This window comes from Camelina sativa, chromosome 6 (assembly GCF_030686135.1).
Source record: "Camelina sativa cultivar CO46 ecotype springtype chromosome 6, ASM3068613v1".
NCBI classification, from domain to species: Eukaryota; Viridiplantae; Streptophyta; class Magnoliopsida; order Brassicales; family Brassicaceae; genus Camelina; species Camelina sativa.
The window spans coordinates 25,220,716-25,245,234 of NC_141885.1; the positions used below are offsets into that span (position 1 = coordinate 25,220,716).

The 24,519-nt window shown below is 33.5% G+C and overlaps 6 protein-coding genes across 6 annotated transcripts; 3 read left to right on the forward strand and 3 right to left on the reverse strand.

Annotated features, from left to right (window-relative positions):
* The first annotated feature begins 771 nt into the window (after positions 1-771).
* Positions 772-3,181, forward strand: LOC104792938 (WRKY transcription factor 55-like). The gene is made up of 3 exons (XM_010519209.3): positions 772-1,290; positions 1,989-2,120; positions 2,622-3,181. Exons 1-3 carry the CDS (start codon positions 815-817, stop codon positions 2,947-2,949), a joined length of 936 nt encoding a protein of 311 aa, XP_010517511.2. The 5' UTR covers positions 772-814; the 3' UTR covers positions 2,950-3,181.
* Positions 3,182-4,646: 1,465 nt separating this feature from the next.
* LOC104792939 (putative WRKY transcription factor 54) lies at positions 4,647-6,810 on the reverse strand. Its single transcript, XM_010519212.3, has 3 exons — positions 6,013-6,810; positions 5,469-5,570; positions 4,647-5,266 (listed from the first exon to the last, which is right to left on the reverse strand). The coding sequence occupies exons 1-3, from the start codon at positions 6,408-6,410 to the stop codon at positions 4,771-4,773; spliced, it is 996 nt and encodes a 331-aa protein (XP_010517514.1). The 5' UTR covers positions 6,411-6,810; the 3' UTR covers positions 4,647-4,770.
* Positions 6,811-12,906: 6,096 nt separating this feature from the next.
* LOC104699356 (mitogen-activated protein kinase kinase kinase 17-like) lies at positions 12,907-13,812 on the reverse strand. Its single transcript, XM_010414674.1, has one exon. The coding sequence runs from the start codon at positions 13,810-13,812 to the stop codon at positions 12,907-12,909; it is 906 nt and encodes a 301-aa protein (XP_010412976.1).
* A 1,352-nt stretch (positions 13,813-15,164) lies between these two features.
* Positions 15,165-15,614, reverse strand: LOC147942984 (uncharacterized). The gene has a single exon (XM_087456253.1). The coding sequence runs from the start codon at positions 15,612-15,614 to the stop codon at positions 15,165-15,167; it is 450 nt and encodes a 149-aa protein (XP_087312379.1).
* A 5,394-nt stretch (positions 15,615-21,008) lies between these two features.
* On the forward strand, positions 21,009-23,165 carry LOC104792940 (rhodanese-like domain-containing protein 7). Its single transcript, XM_087454674.1, has 5 exons — positions 21,009-21,479; positions 21,635-21,886; positions 21,975-22,073; positions 22,312-22,593; positions 22,675-23,165. Exons 1-5 carry the CDS (start codon positions 21,081-21,083, stop codon positions 23,059-23,061), a joined length of 1,419 nt encoding a protein of 472 aa, XP_087310800.1. The 5' UTR covers positions 21,009-21,080; the 3' UTR covers positions 23,062-23,165.
* A 93-nt stretch (positions 23,166-23,258) lies between these two features.
* LOC109133517 (cytochrome b-c1 complex subunit 10, mitochondrial) lies at positions 23,259-24,455 on the forward strand. The gene is made up of 2 exons (XM_019247024.2): positions 23,259-23,508; positions 24,185-24,455. The coding sequence occupies exons 1-2, from the start codon at positions 23,392-23,394 to the stop codon at positions 24,239-24,241; spliced, it is 174 nt and encodes a 57-aa protein (XP_019102569.1). The 5' UTR covers positions 23,259-23,391; the 3' UTR covers positions 24,242-24,455.
* The last annotated feature ends 64 nt before the right edge of the window (positions 24,456-24,519 follow it).

Genomic DNA, 24,519 nt, shown 5'->3' on the forward strand with positions numbered 1-24,519 from the left:
TACAACAACGATATGTATGTGTTACGTAGACGTAGTAGTAATAATGTTTAATCACATTTTTACTGTTTGTAAGGGGCTTATCATAGACTAAAAGACATAATTCGGATCCAAAGAAATTTCTATTAAGATTTTGTCAAGAAATTACTTACCAAACTTGCTTCAAAGCATTAGAAATTTCTTAAATTATGTGTCTCCACGACTCAACGTCAAGAAAAAAAGTTCAACAGTTTCAGGCTTTCAGCATTGAAAATCTTAAGTCTTCGTCTAGACTTCTAAGAAAATCTTGTAATGTTGAAATTTGAAAGAAAAGAAATAAACTATTATAAAATTTGTCTTAAATCATTGAAGACCATGACTTAGTCAATGTTATTACCAGTTCCTCTGCCGTGTTAACAAAAAGACGAACCCACCCGACCGGGTCAATATGGGTTAATCACTATAGTTAGAACCTTTGGTTGGTATAATTTTCATTTTGCAAAACAAATATTTGTAGCATTAGTTGAGAAAAATATTTGTTGTTCCCCAATGTGAAATAGCCTAAAAGCTTTATCTTGATTCTTGGACATACTTTACCTCCCGCCGGTTAAGAAAATTCCAAATTTAGCTAATTAACCCCCCCCCCCCCCACAAAAAAAAAAAAAAAAAAGAGTATAGGAAATGGTAATTATGTCGCTTTAAGAAAAAGATTATACAACCTTTGAATAATCCGCGCATATTCAAAATTTATATATAGAGTTGGAACCAACATCGAAGCTAACTGTTGGGAAGCAACATTAACCGTCAAGTACACGTATCTCTTCGTGTCTATAAATGTATGTATGTGTGCATAAATTTAAAAATAAACATATATACTCGTCCAAAGAAAACAATTAAGTTACAAATGGAAGAGGTAATGTCAATGATCTTCCACGGAATGAAATTAGTTAAATTGCTCGAGTCAAGTTTACCGGATAAGCCACCGGAATCTCTATCGACCTCTCTCGACGAGATCGCGAAGACATTCGATGATGCTAACGAGCGGCTGAAGATGTTTCTAGAGATCAGGAACTCCGAAACTGCGTTAAACCAAACCAAACCGGTGGTTGTGTCCGTTTCAAACCAGATGTTAGTGCAGATGGAACCAGGTCTGACGATGCAAGAGTATTGGTTAAGGTGTGGCGGCTCAACGTCATCTCAGGGAGCCGAGGCCATGTTTCAGACGCAGCTCATGGCCGTTGATGGTGGCGGAGGAAGGAATTTTACGGAAGGTTCCGGTGCTAGCGGTTCCTCCACGCCAAGGCAGCGGAGAAGGTAAATATACAATTAAGTATTATTTTATTTGGTAGTAATTAATTAACAAGTATAAATTGTGATATGCATAATGCGCTGAACAAATTGGCAACGTTAACGAAATTATTAATGAATGAACGGGGATAGCTAAATATAAATATTATTTGAGATTTTGAGCTAAACACAAATTCTGCAATTAATTATTACGATATGTTTATAACTATGTCTTACATATTTACTATAATTTTTTTTTTTAGATATATTTTTAACATTACGTGCATCATGTATATCGTAATCATTTACAAAAATATAAGATTTTGAAAGATTTTCTGAAATGATAACATAACCAAATCAGAACATAATTAAATATCTAAATATTTATTTTTAAAAAAGAATTGACTAGGCTAGAGTCTTGATAGATCGATGATATTGATGATTCCACTTTCAATTCAAAGTCTTTTTCCTTTTCGTCTACATTTTAAAATGTTAACTCCATAAAGGGGAGAGGTGGGTTGAACCAGTTACAATGTGACTAAAAGTGGAAAACCATCTCAAGTCCACTTCACGTGTAAACTTTCAAAGTTATTTATATGACTTTTTCTCTTTGCAATTTTTTTTTTTTTTTTGGAACAAATTCTCTTTACAAATTAACTAATGATAATGAAATATGCAGTACGTAAGTATGTACTAACGTAGGTTAAAATGAGTACGTTATTTAGGAAGGACGAAGGAGAAGAACAAACGGTGTTGGTGGCAGCGCTAAGAACAGGGAACACAGATATGCCACCTGACGATAACCATACTTGGCGTAAATATGGCCAAAAGGAAATTCTTGGTTCTAGGTTTCCTAGGTAATTAACTTTACTAATCACTTATATTACTATTTATTGATTTATAATATTATCCACGTTCAATTACTTATCGTCCAATAGTCAAAGATTCTAGATAAATGAATATCTTTTTTCAAAAAAGTGCTTAATGAATGAAAAATAAAGGGTTACTTTAGTTAGTTAACTAACCGAGATATATACACACATTTTACATCACATCAAATGTTGTAATCAGTCTCTTTTGATTCTTAATCACCATGTTTATTACTTATCACAATGACCATACACAGTACTATATATTATTAAAATCCGGCTGAAAGTTGAAACTTCATTGTTATAACTTTATAAGCATATCTAATTTCTCAGATTTCGTTATCAAATAGAATGAATCAATATTATTGCATTTAGTCCTTGTCAATTAATAACTACTTGCTTGCTTATCACATGGATGGTCCATGGAACTATGGACGAGTATTTATGTCCTAACTCTGCTAAAAAATAATTAAGTAATTAATTTTGCAGGGCGTACTATAGGTGCACCCATCAAAAGTTATACAATTGCCCGGCCAAGAAACAAGTCCAACGCCTTAACGACGATCCCTTCACCTTCCGAATCACATACCGTGGCTCGCACACTTGCCATATTTATTCAACCGCTCCTACCTCATCTGCCACCGTCACCGCCACTACCGCCATGGGTCATTACATCGACTATGGTTCCCCTATACGCGACGTGACCGACGCTATGTTTGGTAGCAGCGGGATCGGAGCCAACATGGATTTCATATATCCTTTCAACGATCTACCTCATCGTTTCCGGCGGCTAGACGACGGCGACGGCCACCAATAGGTTTCATCTAAATAGAAAGGGCATGTTTTAGTTAACCAAAAGAAAAAGTCATGGTTTCATTTAATTTATTATTATTTGTATTAAAGTTTTGCACATTACAAGTGATGATCTAATGGGATTCAGTCCTTTTAGGATAGTTTGGTTTTTTTTTTTTTTTTTTTGATAAGGAAATAGTATTTTGTTACTAAATGGGCTGTTTCAAGTTCAACTATGTATTTTAATAATTTTCATCTTCATTTGCTTGTTTACAAATTACAACTAACTTCATGCAGAAAATATATAGACTTAAAAAAATCGAAGAAGAACCTAAATAAACTATAAAATTAGACCAGCCGACAACATATATAAAAGATCTTTAAAAAAAATGGTCACTTCGTAAATATTCCAAAAAAAAACAACAGATTAATTTAATTTCAACTTCTTTTTTTATAAACTTATTTCAAGTTTAGACTTATTTCAAGTTTAGCGTAAAGGTGATTTACTGGATCTCAAATAAAACATATAAGTGGTATAATTGGAACTTCCCATTGTGTTGTGTACACTTTATTTAATATCAAGGTATGTGAATATATAGAAATATATACAAAGAGGAGCACTTCAGCACTTTATTTACGTATTTATAAAGCAATTACGATGGTTGTGTTTAAAAATTAATCATTTTTGGGGGAAATTGTTTTTTTTGTCAGTATCTCACAAATTGTCACGAATTTCTTGGTGTTTCTTTCTTTTTTTGTTATCTTTTTTTTTATATAATAAAAAAAATCTGAAAATCCAAAATAATTGAAAAAGGAGTCTTCAGTGTCTATATCAGCCACTCGAGTGGAAGTGATTGGCCTTTCACCGACAACACTACTACTCTCATGTATGGGCCTTTGTTCATCATGTGTGTTTGTTACGTCGACGGAGACGACACTTATTCTCAATTATTTTTATAACTGTAAATTGTGACATATGTAAAAGATGTACGAGGGGTCGAATAAATTAGTTTAGTATTTAGGTTTTTCAAATAACTAAGAAAAATCATCATATCTTGCAATAAACTTTATAATATTTTGAATTCATAAAAGTGAACGAAGTTTTGTCCTACATATATGAAAATAAAACTTAATATATAGAAATCTATTGTATTGGAGTCTTGGAGATGATTAAAAAGGTTGCATGGAGTTACATATGATTTTGTCAAACTTTTGTAGAGTTTCAGGAAATTCGGACATGGAGGTACATGTACGTACCCAACAGATTATGGCTTTGGTAATGTTGTTTTATTTTGGTAATTAGCATTAATAATTGCCCTAGTGTACACGGCGATCCTTATGTAAAGGCAACAACAAAAAGACAAGCACGCCAGTACCAAGATGCATTTGTCCCAATTACTGCCTTTTTAGAACCAAACATTTCACAGCCGCAATTTGAATGGATAAGTCTCTCTTTACACTCCTTAGGAAATCACATTCATATATCATATTTATGGACTAAAATTATTGAAACCAACATTAAATGCACTTACAATCAAATAGGCTACATTAATTATTTAAATGAATTGTTGTTCTATGGGAGTTTGGCTTGGATATATGATATATTGGTAATCTATTTCATCTTTATTGTCAACCTAATGACTTATCTAAAATGAACTTGTACATGTGAAACAAAAATAATGAAGAACACCACATACAAAATGTATATTGTGTCAGTCCAAAAAATGAATAGAGATGTATATATGGTGTTTTGTCAAACATACCAACAACAATACTAGATTAATTCACTAAACATACTCCAAGAGAAGGAGACAAATATAACAAAGCCTGATGATCTGCTTCATCACTATGCACAATATGAATCGAAAAAGGAGGAAAACTGATCGTTGTCGATGAAACCAAAATGATGAGAAGTAGTAGTACTGATTTCACCACAATAGTATTGGTTTTGATGATCATCAAACATCATCATATCTTGCCAAGCCAATGACAAATTCCCATCCGTAGAAGAACCTTCACAATACTCTTTAGAAAGATCACCATTGTTTTTTTCTTCCTCCTTCACTGTGCTTACCACTGTCACACTACTGATGTTGTTGTCTTGCTCTTGTATCTTAGCATTGACATGGTTCTGAGCTGTAGTTGCAGCCACTGTTTTGTCCGAATCCATCATGATTTCGCTATCAATAGGCTCCACCTTGGCTTGTGTTTGGTCGTTGGCAGTGCACGTATGGTAGCCAATATATGTGATTTGGAACATCTCAGGATCTTGCTCCAGTTTCTGAACAAGCTTTGTTGCTTTACATCCTTGCGTTGGCTTGTGCGTGCATCTAAAATAGCTTCTGCAAAACATTAACAAAAAAAAAAGAATAAACGATTTAGGCCACTACAAAATTCACATAGTGACTTGAAGTCCGAAATTTAAGATATGATTCGACTTGACATCCCTGGTTAAAAAATGATATGACCATTTTATATGTATTATGTATGTATTGTGCGTATATAAAGACACATGTAGTAGCTAGGCATAAATGGAGTAAGGACCTAGGGAATGTGGTATTAAGAATCTCCTTTTGTCCATATTTCCTCCAAGCGTATATGTCTTCAAAACTTCTAGCTTCCACGACCCTTGTATGCGATCTCTTCCTGCAAATCATAAACCATAAAAATTTGTTAATTAATGGCTTAAACCAATTTTGGATCTTGTGTTCATGTAAAAACAAATGCACGGTAAATCGTATGAAACAGCACTTATTGGCCCTATCCAATCAATCAATCATATTCATACGATTCTCTATCACTGCCATTATATGTTTTCAATTTCATATCATATATATATATATATATATATATATTCGGATATTATACATATTCATATATCGTAATTATCATTTAACCTTTACGATAAATCATTTCAATATGGGGCACTACCACAGATTATATATGATGGAATCCGTAGTATAGAATGGCAAATTGAAGTGAAAAAAGTTTTTAAAAACAATTCACATAAAAAGGAGATTAAATCATTAATCACACGAATAAAAATTTTAAAATAATAAATCGATATTTGAATTTGTTTTTCACTTACTTTCTCGTATAGCATCCTCTTTTACCCTTACCAACCCCTAATCTCTTCTTTTTACTATCACCGGAATCTCCGCCGTTGCAACTCGCCGGAGCGGCCGAATCATCGCCGCAAGAAGCATTCCATGAACCCTCGACGGCGATGGGCACAGAGACGGCAACGGGATCGAAAGTATCAAGAACCGATATGGTTTTATGGAAAGAACCCAAGATCTTAGCAAGAAGCTCATCAACGGGATCCAGTGAACCCGAGCCGGAAACGAGACGGGTCTGATCGATGAGGTGGTTAGAGTGTTGATGAGAGAGGAGAAGCTGAAGCTGAGTAGCGAATTCATAGCCTTCGACAAGTTGGTCTACAACTTTTCTCTTTATGGATTTCGTATTGTTACTATTCGAATCCATTTATTTTTGTCTTTTGTTACACAATATATTGTAACTTTTTTTTTTTTTTTTTTGGTTTGATGATTTGAGAATGAAGAAATGTTGTAATATAGTGGAGAGAAGAAATAAGATTTTTTCTGAGTTCAAGAGAGAGAGAGAGAAAAAAATCAAAGGAAGATGCCTAGGAAAGAGAGAGATGAGAAAGAGAGATGGTTACGCATTATAATGAACATGAAGGTTATAATAGGAAAGTAATCAAACTCACTTGTGAACTTTATCATGGTTTTGAGGTTATAATGGGAAAGTGATGAACTTATCTATTCACCCATTGGCTTAGCAAAGCTTTGCGTATGTCACATACATGAGGTGGAATGACGCCACCCACCTCCGTAACCCGTTTGAGGGCTTTTTGGTGGGTATCTTTTTTTTCTCCTTTCTTCGCGGATTTATTTAATTCTCATGAAAACGATCCAACAACTTGGTTAGTATTTAAATGTTTTATTGGGCAAAAAAATGCTTTGTCTTTATCTTGGATAAGAGTTATAAAACTAATATTTTATTTTGTGACGTTTCAAATTATTGTTCCATTGGCATGAGATTCACTTTCAAGAAGAAAAAAGAAAGAAAGGAGAAATGTTGACAAGATACATCGGACCAAACTCTTTTAAGAGTTACTATTAATATTAGGTCGAATAAACTTAAAACAAAATAACATTTACAATATTGTCAATCTCGTAATTTCATTTGGAAGTGGGGTGGTAATTAAAATATGATTGTATATGTCTTTCATATATATATATATATATATATATATATATATATATATATATATTTATTTATTTATGCGTGCGTAGTGTCGTGCATTTACGAAAGTAGAAGGAATCAAATGAATATTCTCATAGGTGATATTTGTAATGGATAGACTAACGTACTACTAAAACCAAATGATATATAAACTAGTACATATATAGATTGTGGTGAGACCGCTTAGTTCGGATCTAAAAGTAGTAATCAAGATTAACCTCATTATACTAAGCAACGTAGCTAGTAATCAAGATTTATCTTTATGTTTTTTCAGAACTACCATTAAAAGTGCCGAAAAAGCACTAAAGTAAATAACTAATGTTAGGGTACGGATCATGAGCTTTAAATTCATTACAATCACAAGTCACACTTAAGCTTGTGTCAGCAGCCAGTTGTTTGCTTGGTCCTGATCATTTTGGCAGTATTTAGGAATTTATTTAATATATATGAATTTTGAACTGAACAAGATATTCACAAAAAATGTTGAAACTGTCACTATTAACAAATTTTATATTTTAGTTAATACTCGTGTAACTATTGAAGTATTCGTTTAAGTCATCTTTTAATACCGGAAAAGTCACATTCTGTTACAGAAAATTAAAACTTATCACATTATCATAAGAAATAACTCATTTTGATCAAAGTAACAATTTTTATTTTGGGTTCGTTAAATTATATTTTCTTGACGCATGAAACAAATGTAAAATACTAAAACAAACATTTGTCTGGAATACTTTTTGGGATTGAGATATTGTGACGGCACTAAGGAGGCAGGTGCCACTGAGTGAGTACTCCTCGGAGTCACAATAAATTCAGTCCACATTGTGCATCCACTAGCAAATCAAAATCCACAAGTCAAATCCATTTGTTTCCTTGCTATTTCTACATAATTATCACATTTATTATACGCTTACTTTTTCAGTTAATCTAATTAATAACAACAAAATGGCTTTTACTAATTATTATAGTACAGCTTAACGAAACAATCAAGAGTTATATAATACGATCGGTGAGTAGTATAACGGTGGAACAATGAAACATGAATGGAATATAACTTCGTACATTTGTTTCGTGATATTTTCGTTGTTGTAGTTGACTTCGATCGTGTGATTCCAAAAAGGTAAGAATGTGTTATTTCTTCGTTTAAACAAATAATATATGTCCAAGCAGGAGCAGCTTTGTTTTACTTACTCGTTTACTCATCCAAACTCGGCATTTATCTATAAATCCCAACTGATTAATCAAATAATGTGGAGATTGTCAAATATGGACACTAGTTATATTCAAATGTTAAATTATTGTTTTCTTTCGGAGATGATGGGAGAAAGGTCAACGGTGAGTGGGGAACTGATATTGACAAATGACAAATGGTTATTAGAATAATAACAATTTGTTACTACTAATACATCATTTTGTGCTTAATCTAGTCTTAAGCTGAGTTGTCTTAGAAATAATTAACTAAGCGGCCTCGATTAACGGATTGCTACTTATCGTTAAGACTACTTTGGATATTACTCTGTCACGAAATTATAAAATTGTTATCGTTTTATTTTATTTGTAAACATATAGTTCTTAAATGTGTAAGTTGAATCTTATTTCGTGCTATACCCAATGGGGGAATTCTTTTTCTCAAGAATAATTAATTAATCAATTCGTAAGAGATAGTCATGGCTTCGTACGAATCTAATTTATAAGATACAGAAAAATTCAGCAGCAATATATAAAAGTTAAAAAGTAGAACATGTCAATAATTCAACTAGATCCAACTCATAGTTATAGTATAAATTATGGTCATTGTTACTTTATTTAATGTCTTGAATTGATTAGTCCCACTAATCTATTACGGCAGCCACTGGTGTTTAAAGTTTTATTGTATTTAGAACTAAATACCATTTAGCGATCACTACTCACATTTAAAACTATATGAACTTTTGCATTAACCAATTTTTTCTTTTGTAACCTAGTGGTTCTGTCTTATTTCTATGGTTCGGCATTTGATTTCAACTAGGTACATTTAAAAAAAAATCTGGTATTTATCTTTTGGCTTTTGATCGGTTCTATTATTGCTTGGCGTTTGTCAGTACCAAATCTGCGGGAACCACTCTTTATATTATAAAAATATGAAATTCATGATTTATATAATTTAGATATATATTGTTTATGATCAACAATTGTGTCTACATATGGAGCCAAAAGGTCTTTCAATGAACGAAGGGACTCTAGAATTATACAAGAATTCCCAAAACATATACAAAAAGCCAGTGCTCTGCTCTCGTTTATGGATATTCTACTCGTGCCGGTTATTAGAAACTTATAATTTGATTTTAGATTTTGATACACTTGCCAAGTGTCAAGTATTATACAACAATAGGGTTTTGATACACTTAGTAATTTTAAAATTTTAATTTTAATATATATGTACAGGTAATACGTTATACGTTGTTAACGGCATGTACCACATATATCACGTTTTCAAAATCTTATTTTTGTCTTTGTTCCAATTGACAATATTACATAACGACGAAACCGTAAAATTGTGAAAGAAAAAATGGATGGAATATCGGAACCATTAAACGTAAAAAATAATTTCGAGCTAAATTTATAACGTAAACTAATCAAAGGTGAATCACGATTGTTTCACAAAATTGCATATTTAGTAAAAAAAATTTTTTTGGCATGAATCATATCCTTCTTTTTCTCCATTCTGCATACTATCATTTAAGTTGTACTATATACAATGGTAGATCTGACAAATCACTCACTAATTTTTGCACCGAAACAATAACAATTTATATCTTATTTTGGTAAGTGTTAAGTACGTGAGTTTTGTTTGGTTTTGGAGTTTTAGGTCTTAATTTTGCTAGAATCTTAAATGTATAGTTTTTTTTTTTTGAACGTAACTTAAAACTAGCTTTTTAAAAGAGTAATAACAATCATTCATTGGAAATTTGGAATATCACTACTTCACTAGTGGAAGCTACGGAAAACAGAGCCATGGAAATAAAAGAGGACTTCCGGCCAAACATATATATCGACAATTTTTCAAAGGTGTCTTCTCTGCTCATCTAACCAAAATTGTTTAGCAAGGTTAGATAAGTGAAAGCATGGAGTTTAAGGTATCTTTGGAGAAATTAATTGAAGATTTTTCTATATATATATATATATATATGTATTCACGTTTGTCTACATGACTCATTTTAGCTTTAGGCGATACATTTAACAAAGATGAATAAATATTAAATACAGTTTTTTTTTTTGCAATGTTAGACTTAGTCGAATATATCAAGAGAAAACCGTTTTGTTTAATTAGCTTTGATTTTTACTCGTTGGAACACATGTATGTGTTAGAACAATATTTGTTTCTGAAATTTGTGTAACTAGAAATATGTTAGCGTGTCCAAACTAAAGAGTTGTCTTCTGATTGAGTGTACTACATTATGTAAATTATCACTTAATATATTTCTAGGAAAAATGGTTCTACGGTTTGGTGTTTTCAACTTTTCTAAAATTATTGTGCCATTGATTCACCGTTGCTTTTTCAAAACTTATTAAAAATTGGTTTTGTTGATTTTTTTCTTGTCAATTGGTTTTGTTGATTATTAAATAAAACAAACGCTAAAAACTCAAGTTTACCAAAAAAAAAAAAAAAACAGAAAAAAATCAATAATCAGATCCAAATTTTATACTACGTAACTACTAATTGGTAAATTTTAAAATATCAATCTAGTAATCGTTGTCTGGAAATAGCATTGTCTATGAAAATTGTATGAGCATGAAATTGCTTTAAAAATATACATATAGATAAATTTTTAGATTTATAGGAACACTAGTTTGAAATCCTGGCTGGATTATACGACGTTCAAGCCATATGGATAATCTAAATAAACTTTTGGAAAATTATTAGTAGCTAAGTTTTGACTTCGACTAAATATGGTTGAAGTATGTAAATATTCCCAACATAATAGTTATATGTTCAAAATAAGTACAACCCTCTAACCTACTAAACAACAACAAATGCAAAACATCATGCTGCATCCCCAATAAGGTTTGATGTCGATGTGCCATCTCATTTGAACATTTTGAGAAATGTCAGATATGTGCATCATACGCTAGTGATTTCAAACCATCAGATATATTCAAGACTATGTAAGCCAAATATTGGTGTGCTGAAATTAGGAATCCTAAGGGCTATATCTTTGATGCCTATGAAAACAAGAGACGGCCAGCAGACTACCACATATGCATATTGTGTAGCCAAGTATGGCGATTAGTGGGTTCGAACCAGGACAATTGAAGACAGCCTTACCCCGGTATGGAATTAGGCATTTAGATGAAATGTTTATGAACCCTACACTGTTGTTACTGTCGGCGTGTTTGATAGCTGTGATGTTGGAGCAAAAGATTCAAGGGTCGGCAGAGTGAGAATATGACTCTCTTCATTCTTACTCACAGCCTTTTCTACCAAGGATGCATTACATACGCCCTTTAAGTCTCTCTGATACCGAATCCTTGCACCGTCACGCAGTAGAAATTGTGACTATGCATTTGGCCCGGGCAAAACCACCATTAAAGAAAGAGGTTGTGGAGTATATACTAAACTTGGAATGAGATTTGGAATTTTGATGAAAAAACTTTTATTGAGATTTAGATTTCACATACTTTCCTAAAACACACATATTTCCTTCTTATAAAACTACTTGGCTTTTGCTTTTAGAATTTTTACTAATATAATTTTTACGGAGAAACACAAAAATTCTAAAGTACTGAGTTGAAAGCATAACAAATCATATCGGTTTTTTTCTCGAAAACCAAATAAACACAAATACTCAATTGAAAACTAGAGGAACCAAACATCACGACATAAACCCCAAGATGTAGCCTAATAATAAAGACTAGATACCGGGCAACAGAAAGTAAGCAACCAATCTTTTGAAAGCCATTGATGTAACCACTTAACATACACAACAAAGGCGCCATCTATTGAACAAAACTCTTGTACGACCAAAAACATCAGAAACTATGACAATAACTGGTAAACGTGGTTGACTGATTGGTGGTATTATCCTAGTTATTGTCATATTTTTTGAGAAACCACCATACACTCCACAAAACAAATGAATCTGATCTCAGATTTTGATATAAAATCAAGAACAGAGGATCGAGAGAAAAAGAGAGGAACGGTTGATTAGTTATCCTTTGTCTAGGCCAGAAATTCAGTTGTAGTTTGGTTATACAACACACGAAGCTCTCACAAAAAAGATTTGTGCTCGTGAAGAATGGTGTAGTGGTATTCAAGAAGACAAGAAGAGAGGAAACGGAGCATTTACGCTAAAAGAAACAGAGCACCTATCCTCCTAGACTCTTTCCCTGTATCTAACCATCTTTTAGAATTGGCTTCTTCTTGTCCACCCTTTACCCCGAGCTTCAACCACACGATACTTCTCGGTTATTTTTGCATCGAATTAACCTGACCAAGTTAGTTTCTACTGAATCAAATTATCCTAGAGCTTAAGTTGGGTTCTTGATACATTAAACTTGAATAATAATCCCGAATTAAAAAAATGAAGACATGACGGGTTCAAAAAGTAGGAAGCAGATACACACTAGCTAGCGACACAAACCCAAAAACTCAAAAAAGTGGAAGTTGGAAAAACACAAAACTCACGGTTGTTTTCTTGCACAACAAGTAAAGACGTCAAAGCAACACACTCTCTCACTCGCAGATGTTTACATTGTAGAGGCCGAAAGGGTCTGGATATTTTGGAATCAATTCATCATGTATTATATACGACTGTTCCTTATTGAAGAAGGAAACCTCAAGAAAGGATGAAGGTTTCTCAGACACAAAAGGATGTTCCAAGAGCTCATCCACAGTTGCCCTATCTGTAGGCTGCCGCTCAGAGCACCGTTGCCAGAAGTACTCTGCCACCGGAGGCAGAGGTATTGCCCCAAACATTTTAAGAACCGTACACCCTAGAGACCATACATCACTGGCGGGTCCGATCAATCTTTCCGGCGCCCCAACAATATAATCGGCCTCAGGCGGCATGCGCTCCTTAGGGTATCCAGGAAACAACAGGCTAGTGTCCATAGTAGGATCTTTGGATAAGCCGAAACCAGTAAGCTTGAGATCCCATGGCTCTCCAGGTCTGCTGGAAGGGAAGACAAAAACATTGGAGGGTTTGAGGTCGCAGTGGAGGTAACCTTCCGCGTGAAGAGCCTTGAGTCCTTGTAGAATCATACGAGTGGCGCGTCTGACACTATCTTCAGGCAATCTCCCTCCAGCATCAGAGATCATCTTGTCGAGATTGCCTAAGGAAGCATACTCCATGTAGATGTAACACAAAGTCGCGCTTTTGGTGTTACACTCGAAGTGAAGATGAGGGCAAGAAGCTTGGACGATGAAAGGATTGGCGCGGAAGTGAAGCATCGTCTTAAGCTCCCTCTCGAGATTCTCGGCATGTTTGAGCGTACATGTCTTCTTCATGTAAGATTTCTCCAAGTTGTAATCATTATTATTGCTGGACACAAAGCCGTAGCCGTAGGTATCTTTGTCAATAACAGAGACTATCTTCAACGAAGACTCCACCGTCAGATCTCCAATAACCTTTTTCTCCATAATATGTAACTAATGATCTCTTTCTTTAGGTTTTAGTTTCTTTCGGTTTGGTAAAAAATTTATATTATAAATACGGAAATTAATTATGCTTTCCGGGAAAATTAACAAATCTAACTATGAATGTTTTGGTTGTTAAGAAAACGTAAAACTAACATTTAGCTACAAATTTTGAGAGATTTAGTTTTCCAGTAACAATTACTAAGACAATTCAAGAAAAGAGAGACCCGCCAAGAAAGCTGAGAAGTGTGATTCCCACTTTTATAAACAAGGTCTTGATAATAAACGGCTAAGATCTAGTATCAATTCGCGTAAGATCAATCTCAGCGTGTCAAGGTTTAGAATCTAAAGTCAGTGATCAAATCAACTTTGACTCGGTTAGATAATCCACTATTAACCCTGTCAAAGAATCTTATACGTGTCATAATTTCAAATCGTTGATTAAACAGAATAAATCTAATCAAAAATCGGATAATCGACGATAAAACTGCCTAATTTGAACCTTGTGTAGTCGTGTTACCCTAATTGATTAATCCGAATATGTGGATATCGTCTTTCACCAAAAACCCTATTTTTCTTGTTAGAACTTAATTTATCTTAATGTATATTTTGACGACGGCGCACAATCTGTTACAAATTTATAATTAGGTTTGTCAAATGGGTTTCAGCTAATATAAACGATATATTTTTCGTCATATGTTGAATAAACGCTATTAAACTGATACATAGATCTCGTGTGTTCAAAATGGGGATTCCCTATTTTCATTTATATATAAAAGTACTTTACTAACACATCGTATCATGTACTTGGTGATAATTTCTTCGAATTTATTGAACAAAGATCACCTTGTGGATTGTGAACTTGGATTTTTAGGATTTTGAATAAACTATCTTACTATTGCACGAATCACCAAACCGCATTATCAAATTGTAAGAAGATACAAGACATTAACACATTGTCTATACATTTATTGTTAATGATGTAGCTTAATGAAGCACATTGCCTGAACTCCATGATTCATATATACACCATCGGCAGTAATAAGAACCATTATTATTTGATTAATATCAAAATTAATTCCAACAGAACCATCGATGATGATAAAGTCATGAAAAAGAAGAGATGTCGTCAATAGACATTCAATCATTAGATCAAGATCCGAAGACAATATAAATCAAACAACTTCATTGAATTCCATTATACATATTATATCTCATTAGTACATATGCAAACATGCACGATATAAGATAAACTATTACAATTGGAAAAAAAAAAAAAAAGATAAACTATTACAATGATTCATTATTCATAATAAGATCGATCAAATTCAGAAACACAACCATAGATGATAAAATCACGGAATATAGATAACATCACGAAGTACCTCGAAAACATTGAGATTCAATGACAATTGAAGAACCCCGGCTTGCGCAAATTTATAGAGCACAGCATCCCTGTGAAAATTTTTATAGAGCACAACATCCCTGTAAAAATCTTTACCTTTAACCGTTGGCAACCATATCTTACCCCTCCCAACGCGATAGGTTTTTTCAGAATTCGTTTTGTAGACATCAACATACAAAAATTCTGCTGGAAAATGCTTATCCTGAGAAATCTGTAGCACTTCATTGAACTCAGGATCTCCTTCGCTCGTTACAACCTTTGTTTCGTATTTGTCCTTTGGATTTGTCCAAGCTCGAACCTTGTATTGGTAGGGACAACCATTGGTGACTCCGATTGTTCCAATGACTTTCACGTTCAACTTTACTTCTTCACTCTTGATTTTTAATATCTCCCAGCTCATTTTTTTTTTCTTTTTTGATAATATATTTGAGTAGAATGGTTCTTTTTTGTGATTGATGATTCTACTTAAATACACCTTAATTTTTTGTTTGTTGCTAACTCACAAAATTTGATATGTTTCCATCTATATTATTTTTAAATGTATGTGTTCCACATCATTATTCTTTGTTCAAAAAACATAAAAATAGACGATAAATAATGAGTATTAAATATTGTTTGAATAAACAAAAATGTTGAATTCTTCTTAATACCATTTGGAAGTAAGAAAACCATAAAAACTAGGAAACCAAATTGATATGAAATTATTTAATATGGAAAAATATTTTAAAAATAATTTATGTCTTTTAAATATTATATTCAAAGTTTTATTTATATATAATATCTATTTTGGTCATAATTCTTAATGATAACGTTTGACTACCATCCATAACATTATACAGTCAAAACTATATAAAAATGCATTAAAACATTAAATGCCGTTGAACAAAATTCAAAATCTTATGTATTGAAACTGGTAATTAAGATAGCTACAAAATGGAAGGAAGTTAGAGAAATGGATGTGGTCACACAAAAAGTTATAAAAATGGCATGTAATTTTGTTATTTAAGAAAATAATATTTTATTAAAAGAAAAAAAGAACAGCCTAGAATTTTGACCCATAGAACACTTTCTTACTGGAGCTTATGCACATTCCGAACGTACATTCTAATGTCTAAGCGAGTGGTGATGGGATTTTGAAGTTACATATCTCATATCTCTAAGCGAGTGGTCACTAACGTAACCATGCAATATATATATCGTAAGCACTTAACTAGAAATATTACAATAGTTAAACACCTATGAGTTAGACTCTATCTTCTTAAAGACAGTTTTATTTTGTAACACTCTTTCAATTTCATGAAGTCATATTGCTTATACAAAATTTGGAAAATGTTTGTCAAGCACTGATAAATTAAAATTACTTGCCTAGCTCATACATTTTGATTAGGGTCAAATCGTGACTTGTGTTTGCATCTCATACTCATATAGTCTTTAATATTTATGAATAATATATACTTAGCCATTTATTTTTAAACTTAATTGTGTAAACCATAGTAGGTTTTGCATGTTTTTTGTTTTTTTTTCTGCAGAGAAGACTCTTTTGAGCCATTGTGTTGGGTTTTCGTGGTAACCTAAATTATTTATCCGAATATGAGGATACGGTTTACACCAAAAAACCCTGTTTTTCTTATTAGGACTTGTTCTCAATTTATATTGTGACGACGGCTCAGGAGTCAGGACATATAACATTTCTTTTGGAACTAGAATAGGTTATAATAATATGTAAGTTTATAGTTAGGTTAGTAAAATAGGTTTCAGCTAATATGTAAATGATATATTTTTCGTCTTATTTGAATAAATAACTCTATAGTTTTAAACTGATACATCTCGTGTGTTTGGAATGGATTAATCCCTATTTTCATTGATAACATTACTTTACTAACACGATTTTGTATCATGTACTTGGTGATGAATGATGATTATTGGATTCGGTTCAACCGAGAAAAAAGTACAGATTTGTTCGAATTTCTTGAATAATACTTGTTGATTGTGAAATTGGATTTTTAGGTTTTTGAGTAAACTATCTCTTATGTCACGAATCACCAAAGCATTAAATCCTCCGTAGATACAAAAGATATTAATTAACACACTGAACGTATAATTATTGTAATGATGTATTTAAGCACATTGTCTGAACTCCATGATTCATACCATCAGTAGTAAAAGAACCATTATTAATTGAAATAAATTCCACCACAACCATCGATCGATGATTTTATTAAGTCATGAAGAAGAGAGGACGTTAATAAAACATTCAATCATTAGAAGATCCAAAGACATTATTAATCAAGCAACTTCATTGAATTCCATTAATCATATCTTATTTCATTAGTACATATGCAGACATGCACGATAAACTATTACAATGATTCATTAATTATTCATAATAAGATTAAATTCAGAACACAACCATAGGTGATAAATCATCATGTAGCATAACCAAGTATCTCAAAAACATTGAGATTTAGTGACAATTGAAGAAACCCGTCTTCCACAAAACCAGAGAGGCTCAACTTCCCTCCAAAAATCATTATCTATAGCCGTTGGCAACAATGTCTTTCCCCTCCCAACGAAGTACTAGAGGCCATCTGAATTCGTTCTGAAGACATCTACAAATAAAGCTTTCGCTGAAAAATCCTTATCCAGAAAAATTTGTAGCACTTCACTGAACTCAGGATCTCCCTTGGTCGGTACAATCTGTGTTAGGTATTTGTCCTTTGCATTTGTCCAAGCTATAACCCCCCCCCCCCTGTATTGATATAGACGACCATTGGTGATTCCGATGACTCAGCAAATTGTCATACTTCTCTACCAGCAAATTCAGCTAATAATAAGCCATTAAGAAATCTTAAGGAACTAATAACAGGAACTAGAGAAGATTCATAAGACTCAGGCAATAAAAAACTGACTACATTGATAAAAAAACGCATAACAGAAACAGTGATCAAACAACACAATATGTACTTTAGAAAATATGTACCTTGCTTCATTTGCTAAAGATTCGCCATTTAACATACACATCCACATCCAATCTGTAGAAACTACAGATAATCTTTTTAAGCAACAGAAAAATAACAAAACTAAGTAATCAATATAAGACTTGAGAACAATAAACATTCAGCCGCAGAACATATTACCTTGCTTCTTTGCTGAAAAGGAATCATCAAATTCATGCGAAGACAATCAAACACTTGATCAACAAACGTTTTATGAAAAAACCTGAATCTTCACAGAGACCAAACCATTATCTTACAAGGCTTCCTAATGGCAAAGAGAGATTAAGAGGAGTTAGGCTTTAACCTTAGAGCTTGAAATAGAATTAGCTTTTACCATCCATTTCCTATTGACAAACCAATTCACTATATCAATAAATCCCTAAAAGGAGAATCACACAAACCTGAATCTTTCACAGCACTAGCTTGAGAGACATGGTCGCGTTGTTCAATTACCAAAGTCATCTACACAAGCAAATGCTCTAAAAGGCCACTAATCAAAACCAATTCTCTCCCCCCCCCCCCCCCCCCAAAAAAAGTAAGAAAAAGAAGCACAATTTCAAAGTTTTGGCAAAAGACCTTTTAGAGCAGAAATGTTACTACACAAATTTCACTTCTCATCAACAATTTCACTTTGTAACCCGTTTTTTTTCTTTTGTTAATTTCTTTTTCCACCAACGAAAATGTGACACGTCGTAGGTTCCAAAGAATTTCAAAAACTCCAAATATGGAACCGATTCTATTGTTTTTCTATACTTTTTTATTTAGTTTTTAAACACTTTATATTTAGATCCAGTAAAAATAGACACTTTATATGTAAGAGAGGGTATTGGTTTGGGATTTAAAGAGAATTTTAATGACTTTAAATAAAGTAAAAAATGAAGGATTCTAAGAGATTGTTAAAAAGTTTTTTAAAATCTTGCTGATTTGTTTTTCCTAATCTTGTAAACTCTTTCATAAAATATTTTACAATCTTTCTATTTGATGAAAGAGTTTTTACTTTTGTTATGAAGGAAATGATATAAAATCCTAAACCAATAACATAATATTTGAATTCATTAACAATCCAAGATTTTTTGTTTTACTTGAATAACATAAAACTTTTAATGATTTTATAAAACTCTTAATCCAATAACACTATATTTATCAAGATTTTAAATAACTTTTTACAAATCCACAACTAATAACACCAAATTTTAAAAGAGTTTTTAAAAATGTTGATTGAATAACAACATATTTTACAAAACTTTTAAAGTCATTAAAATTCTCTTTAAATCTCAAACCAATAAATGTTTGGTTTTTTCCGACTTTTCTTAAATTGTTATTTATGCTAGTGATCCACCACTGTCTTTTCAAAACTTATTGAAATTTTGATTTTGTTGATTATTAAATAGAATAAATGTTAAAAACTCAACATGGTATATTTACCAAAAAGAAGAAAAATCAATAATTAGATCCAAAATTTTATATTGACATAATTACTAACGGATAAATTTGAAAATATCAATCTAGTAACCGTTGTTTAGAAATAGCATTGTTTACGCGAATTCTATGAGTATGAAATTGCTCTGAAATAGACAAATACACATATATATATAATTTTTTAGATTCATAGGACACTAGTTTGAAATCCTGTTAGGATTATATGACGTTCAAGCCATATGGATAATCTAAATAAACTTTTGATAAAATTATTTTAGTTGCTAAGTTTTGACTTCGGCTAAAAATATTGTTGAAGAAATATGTAAATATTGCCAACATAATATAGCTATGTGTACAAATTGAGTACTGTCTCTAAACTACTAGATTATTAATGGAGAAAATTTTATTGGAGATACAAACAAGGTTGATGCTGCGGATGAGAAATTGTTATACGTCCACGTGGTGAAGGCCAAGGGTTTGGGTTTGGGGACAACTCGCGTAACGCTTTTGTCCAGATTAAGATTACAAATGTGAAGAAAGCCACTAATTGTTGAGCAGAAATGTCGGATCCTAAGTGGAACAGAGTTATCGCGTTCACATAGGATGAAATTCATGTTTATTATGTTGCTGAAGTCAAGGTGAAACAAGAAGGTCACTTACATGGTCGTTGCTTCTTTAAGTTTGATGAGATACCTCAGAGCGTTTCTTCCAATTGCTCAGTAGCACCTATATGGTATAAACTGCAAAACAAACATGGTGAATGGGTCGAAAAAGAGCTTATGCTGGCAATATATTGTGGTCATCAAGGTAATGACCATTGGAACTCAGAGGCTGTAAGAGACAAGGGCACATATGCTCTCACAGACATCCCATCTATGCTTTATTTCTCTCCAAAACTTTGGTATCTCTGGGTTAGTGTAATGGGAGCGAGTTTGGGAACACTCTTTCAATTCCATGAAGTCATATTGCTTATACAAAATTTGGAAAAGGTTTGTCAAGCACCGATCAAGCTCAACTTCAACTAAAATATTTGCCTCATCTATTTAGCTTAATTAGGGTCAAATTAATTATGACTTGTTGTTTGCATCTTAATTAATGATCGGTATTTTAAAAAAATCGTACGACTTAACTGCTAAAGAATTACGACATTAAACATGTGCATTTTAAAAAGTATATAAATGGAAACATGTTGAATTTAGTAAATTTGTAAAAAAAAATAAAGTGTATTTAAATTTATATATCAGTCTCCAAAAAATTATTTTATTCAAATTTACTGTCTAAAAAGAAGGAAAAATTTATTAACAAAAACGATATCATATCTTTAAAATTGTAGAACTTCTTAATAATAATTAAAAAATAAAAAGAAGAAATATTAAAAAGGCGTAAAAAGATGAATCGGTCTTACTGAAACACCCACAATTTTGGTTTACTCCGGTTAAGTTCATACCCCAATGCTACGGTATTGCCACTGGAGATTTCCACCGTCCCTCGTCGCCGCTAGAATGCTCTCATCACCACAACCGCCTCACTCACACTCTTCCTTCTCCAGTGCCGGCGTTAATTCGAGCTCAGTCGATAAAAACTCCAAACCGGAGTTACTATTCCCTCAATACCAATCCCAGAATCTCTCTTCCTCTCCTTCTACTTCATCTCTCAAATCCACGGTTGCTTGTTCAAGTGCTGGAGCTATCCGGAGAAGCATGGCCACTAATTCTCAATTCTTTTCGAGCAGAGCAGAATTTAACGAGTCGGATTTAGGCTCGCTCGTTGTGGTTTCGTTCTACAAATTCGCTAATTTGCCTGACCATGCTGATTTCAGGAAGCCTTTGAAGGATCTCTGCGAAGAATTGGTATGTCGTTTCTTCTATCTCAATCCAAATTTTAGATATTTGATATGAAAGATTAAGTCTTTTTCCCAATCTACTCCCTTATTGAGTGACTTAAGAGTAGTGTTGTATTGAGCAAGAAGCAGTAATAGGTAGGGCTGTTGTTGTTGTTTCATCAGCGTGTTTCAGGTGGAATCATTCTTGCACCAGAAGGGATCAATGGAAGTGTCTGTGGGATTCGTGAATCAGTGGAGAGAGTGTTGGCGTTTATACAGAGAGATGTCAGATTGAATGGTTTGAGGCAAATTGAGACACCTGTGAGTCCTGAAGAAGAAGCAATTCACCATGGACATAGCAGTAGCTCTCCTCTTGCAGCTGGTGAAGATGCTCCGTTTAGATGGGATCATGTTAGGGTCAAACTCAAGAATGAGGTACAATTTTTGTCTCCTTGAAGTTGAAAAACTGGAGTTTTGTAGTTTGTCAAGAGTTGTTTTTTTTACTTTTGAAATCTCTGTGCAGATTGTTACGCTTGGAATGCCCAGTGTCTCGCCAATTGAAAAAGTTGGAACATATGTGAGCCCTGAAGAATGGAATGAACTGATCAGTGATCCAGAAACTGTGAGACCTCTTCTTTTTCTATCTGGTAGCAAGTTTAGTCAAGAAAACATTGAATAGTAAATAGAGATTTGCTTCTGTGTTTGTGTATCTTGCTTTCAATTTCTAGTTCACTCTGAATAGAATGTCTATGCATAGAGAAAAAGTTATGATGTTGTCTTTGTTTACTCTTGGTATGTCATAGTCTGTAGATCTATGATAACAGATCTTTGAAATTGTCGAATTACTTTTGTGTTTTCAGGTAGTGATTGATGTGCGCAATACCTATGAGACTAGAATTGGGAAGTTTAAAGGAGCTGTAGATCCATGTACCACAGCTTTCAGAAATTTCCCATCTTGGGTGGAGAATCAATTTGCGTTGAAGCAAGAAGGCAATGAAACGCAAGAAAATGTGGAGAAAAAGGATATTTCTGAAACCAAAGCTGAAAAACCGAAGACGCTGCCACGGATTGCTATGTACTGCACTGGAGGAATCAGATGTGAGAAAGCTTCAAGCCTCCTCCTTAGCCAAGGTTTCGAAGAGGTAACGTAATACAAAATCTGACCATTGAGCTGTTGATTTTCAGAGGTACTTAAAAGATCAAAACCATTTTTTTTCCATCAGGTGTATCATCTGAAAGGTGGGATATTAAAGTACCTTGAAGAAGTCCCTAAAACAGAGAGTTTATGGGAAGGCGAATGCTTTGTGTTCGACAAGCGTGTTTCCGTGGAACATGGTCTAGCTCAAGGAACACATAAACTCTGCTATGGATGCAAGCAGCCTATAAGTGATGAAGACATGGAAGCTCCAGAGTACGAGTATACAGTCTCTTGCCCGTACTGTTACTCCAAGAAATCCGAAGAGGAGAAAGAAAGAGCAAGAGCGAGGCAGACACAGTTTGAGGAATGGGGCGTAATAGGTGGTCCTGACAAGGGTCGTCGACCAGCCACTAAACCAGATAGTCCAATGAAGAAGAGCAATGCAAAGCTTGGTTCTTCAATATTAGAATGACATTCTGATTGTATGATATTTGTTTTGTTGTTCCTTCTTGAAACCAAATTATTGCATTGTTACATTTGATAATTGATATAGTTGTTTTGTTCTTTTGGAGTTGATATAAGCTTTGAGAGCACATCAACAAATTAGAAAAAAGTAAAAAAAAACGGCGTGGTCTTTAAGTTTGCACGTGAGACGGCATGAAGTGTAATAGTGACCTTTGACTAGGTCTTTTTAATGTCGAAACATTCCTCAAATTGATTTATCGTCATTTTCGTTTAAGGAGATCTTTTGAGTGGGGTTTGATCGGAATTTTGAAAGCGAAGGAGAGAGATCGAAGCAGTAATGGCAGGAACAGCTGGTTTGCTCAAGGTCGTGAAGCCGAAGATTCAACCGGTGGATATCCAAGCCGCCGCTGGATGGGGAATCGCCGCCGCAGCCGGTGCCATCTGGGTTGTCCAAGTAAGCCTGTCTCGATCTCTTGTTCCTCCGGCAATAGATCTTTTTAGCTAGCTTTGTCTTCAAATTTGGGTTTCACGAATTCTGTTCTTATTCTGGGATCTCTCCTTAGCCTATTGTTTACGTCTCTGGTAAAATTGATAGCTTGATTTGGACGAAAAATGTGATTTTTCATAATTGATGATTGTTTAACACTTTCAAAGTTTGGTACTTGCCTCGACCTCTCTGTAAAGGCGGTATTTTTATGAGCATCGTTACATATAATTGCTGTTCATGAAAGGATTGATTCGATTTGGTGGTAGTCTGTATCTTTGTAAATGGTTGTATCTGTACTCGGAATTAACTTGTTCAATTTGTTTTCCATGTACAAATTGATGTCGGTTTCATTCAGATTAGTCTCCCACTTCAAAATTCACAAATGCGTTGCTTTTAGTTTTAGGCTCTTTATGTAGTCTTTTTAGCTCCTATTGCTCCTTGCTTTACGCAGCTTCATTGTAATGATAACAGAATTGCACTGGTTGGACGAATTAGATTCTTTGTTAGTCACAATTTGCTCAATCTGTGGTTTGGTGTTACGAAGAGATTAGGCCCTTAAGCTCATGACCCTTTTGTACTAATCTTCTTTCTGAACTCGTTTTGGTTTGTATCTGAGTCTCTGACATATTCTTTATCATTACAGCCATTTGATTGGATAAAGAAGACATTCATTGACCCACCTCCAGTTGAAGAAAAGTGAGAAAATCACCAAGATTTAAGACAAAGTGGAGAATTTTCCTGTTTCTAAGTTTGTTATCGCCTCTTTGGCGTGGAGCTGAATAAATTTTTGGTTCTTTTCTGGAGCTTTGTGGTTTCATTTCTTCAATGTGGTAGACTGACTTGTCTTCTCAAATGTTATAACAAAAGAAAAGCACATTACTCAGGTTATTTGAAAAGAGAACCAGTTTTGCATTTATCTTATGTTCTCGTTTCCATAAAAGTACATAAGATTATGGATAATAAGAGACTTGTGATGAT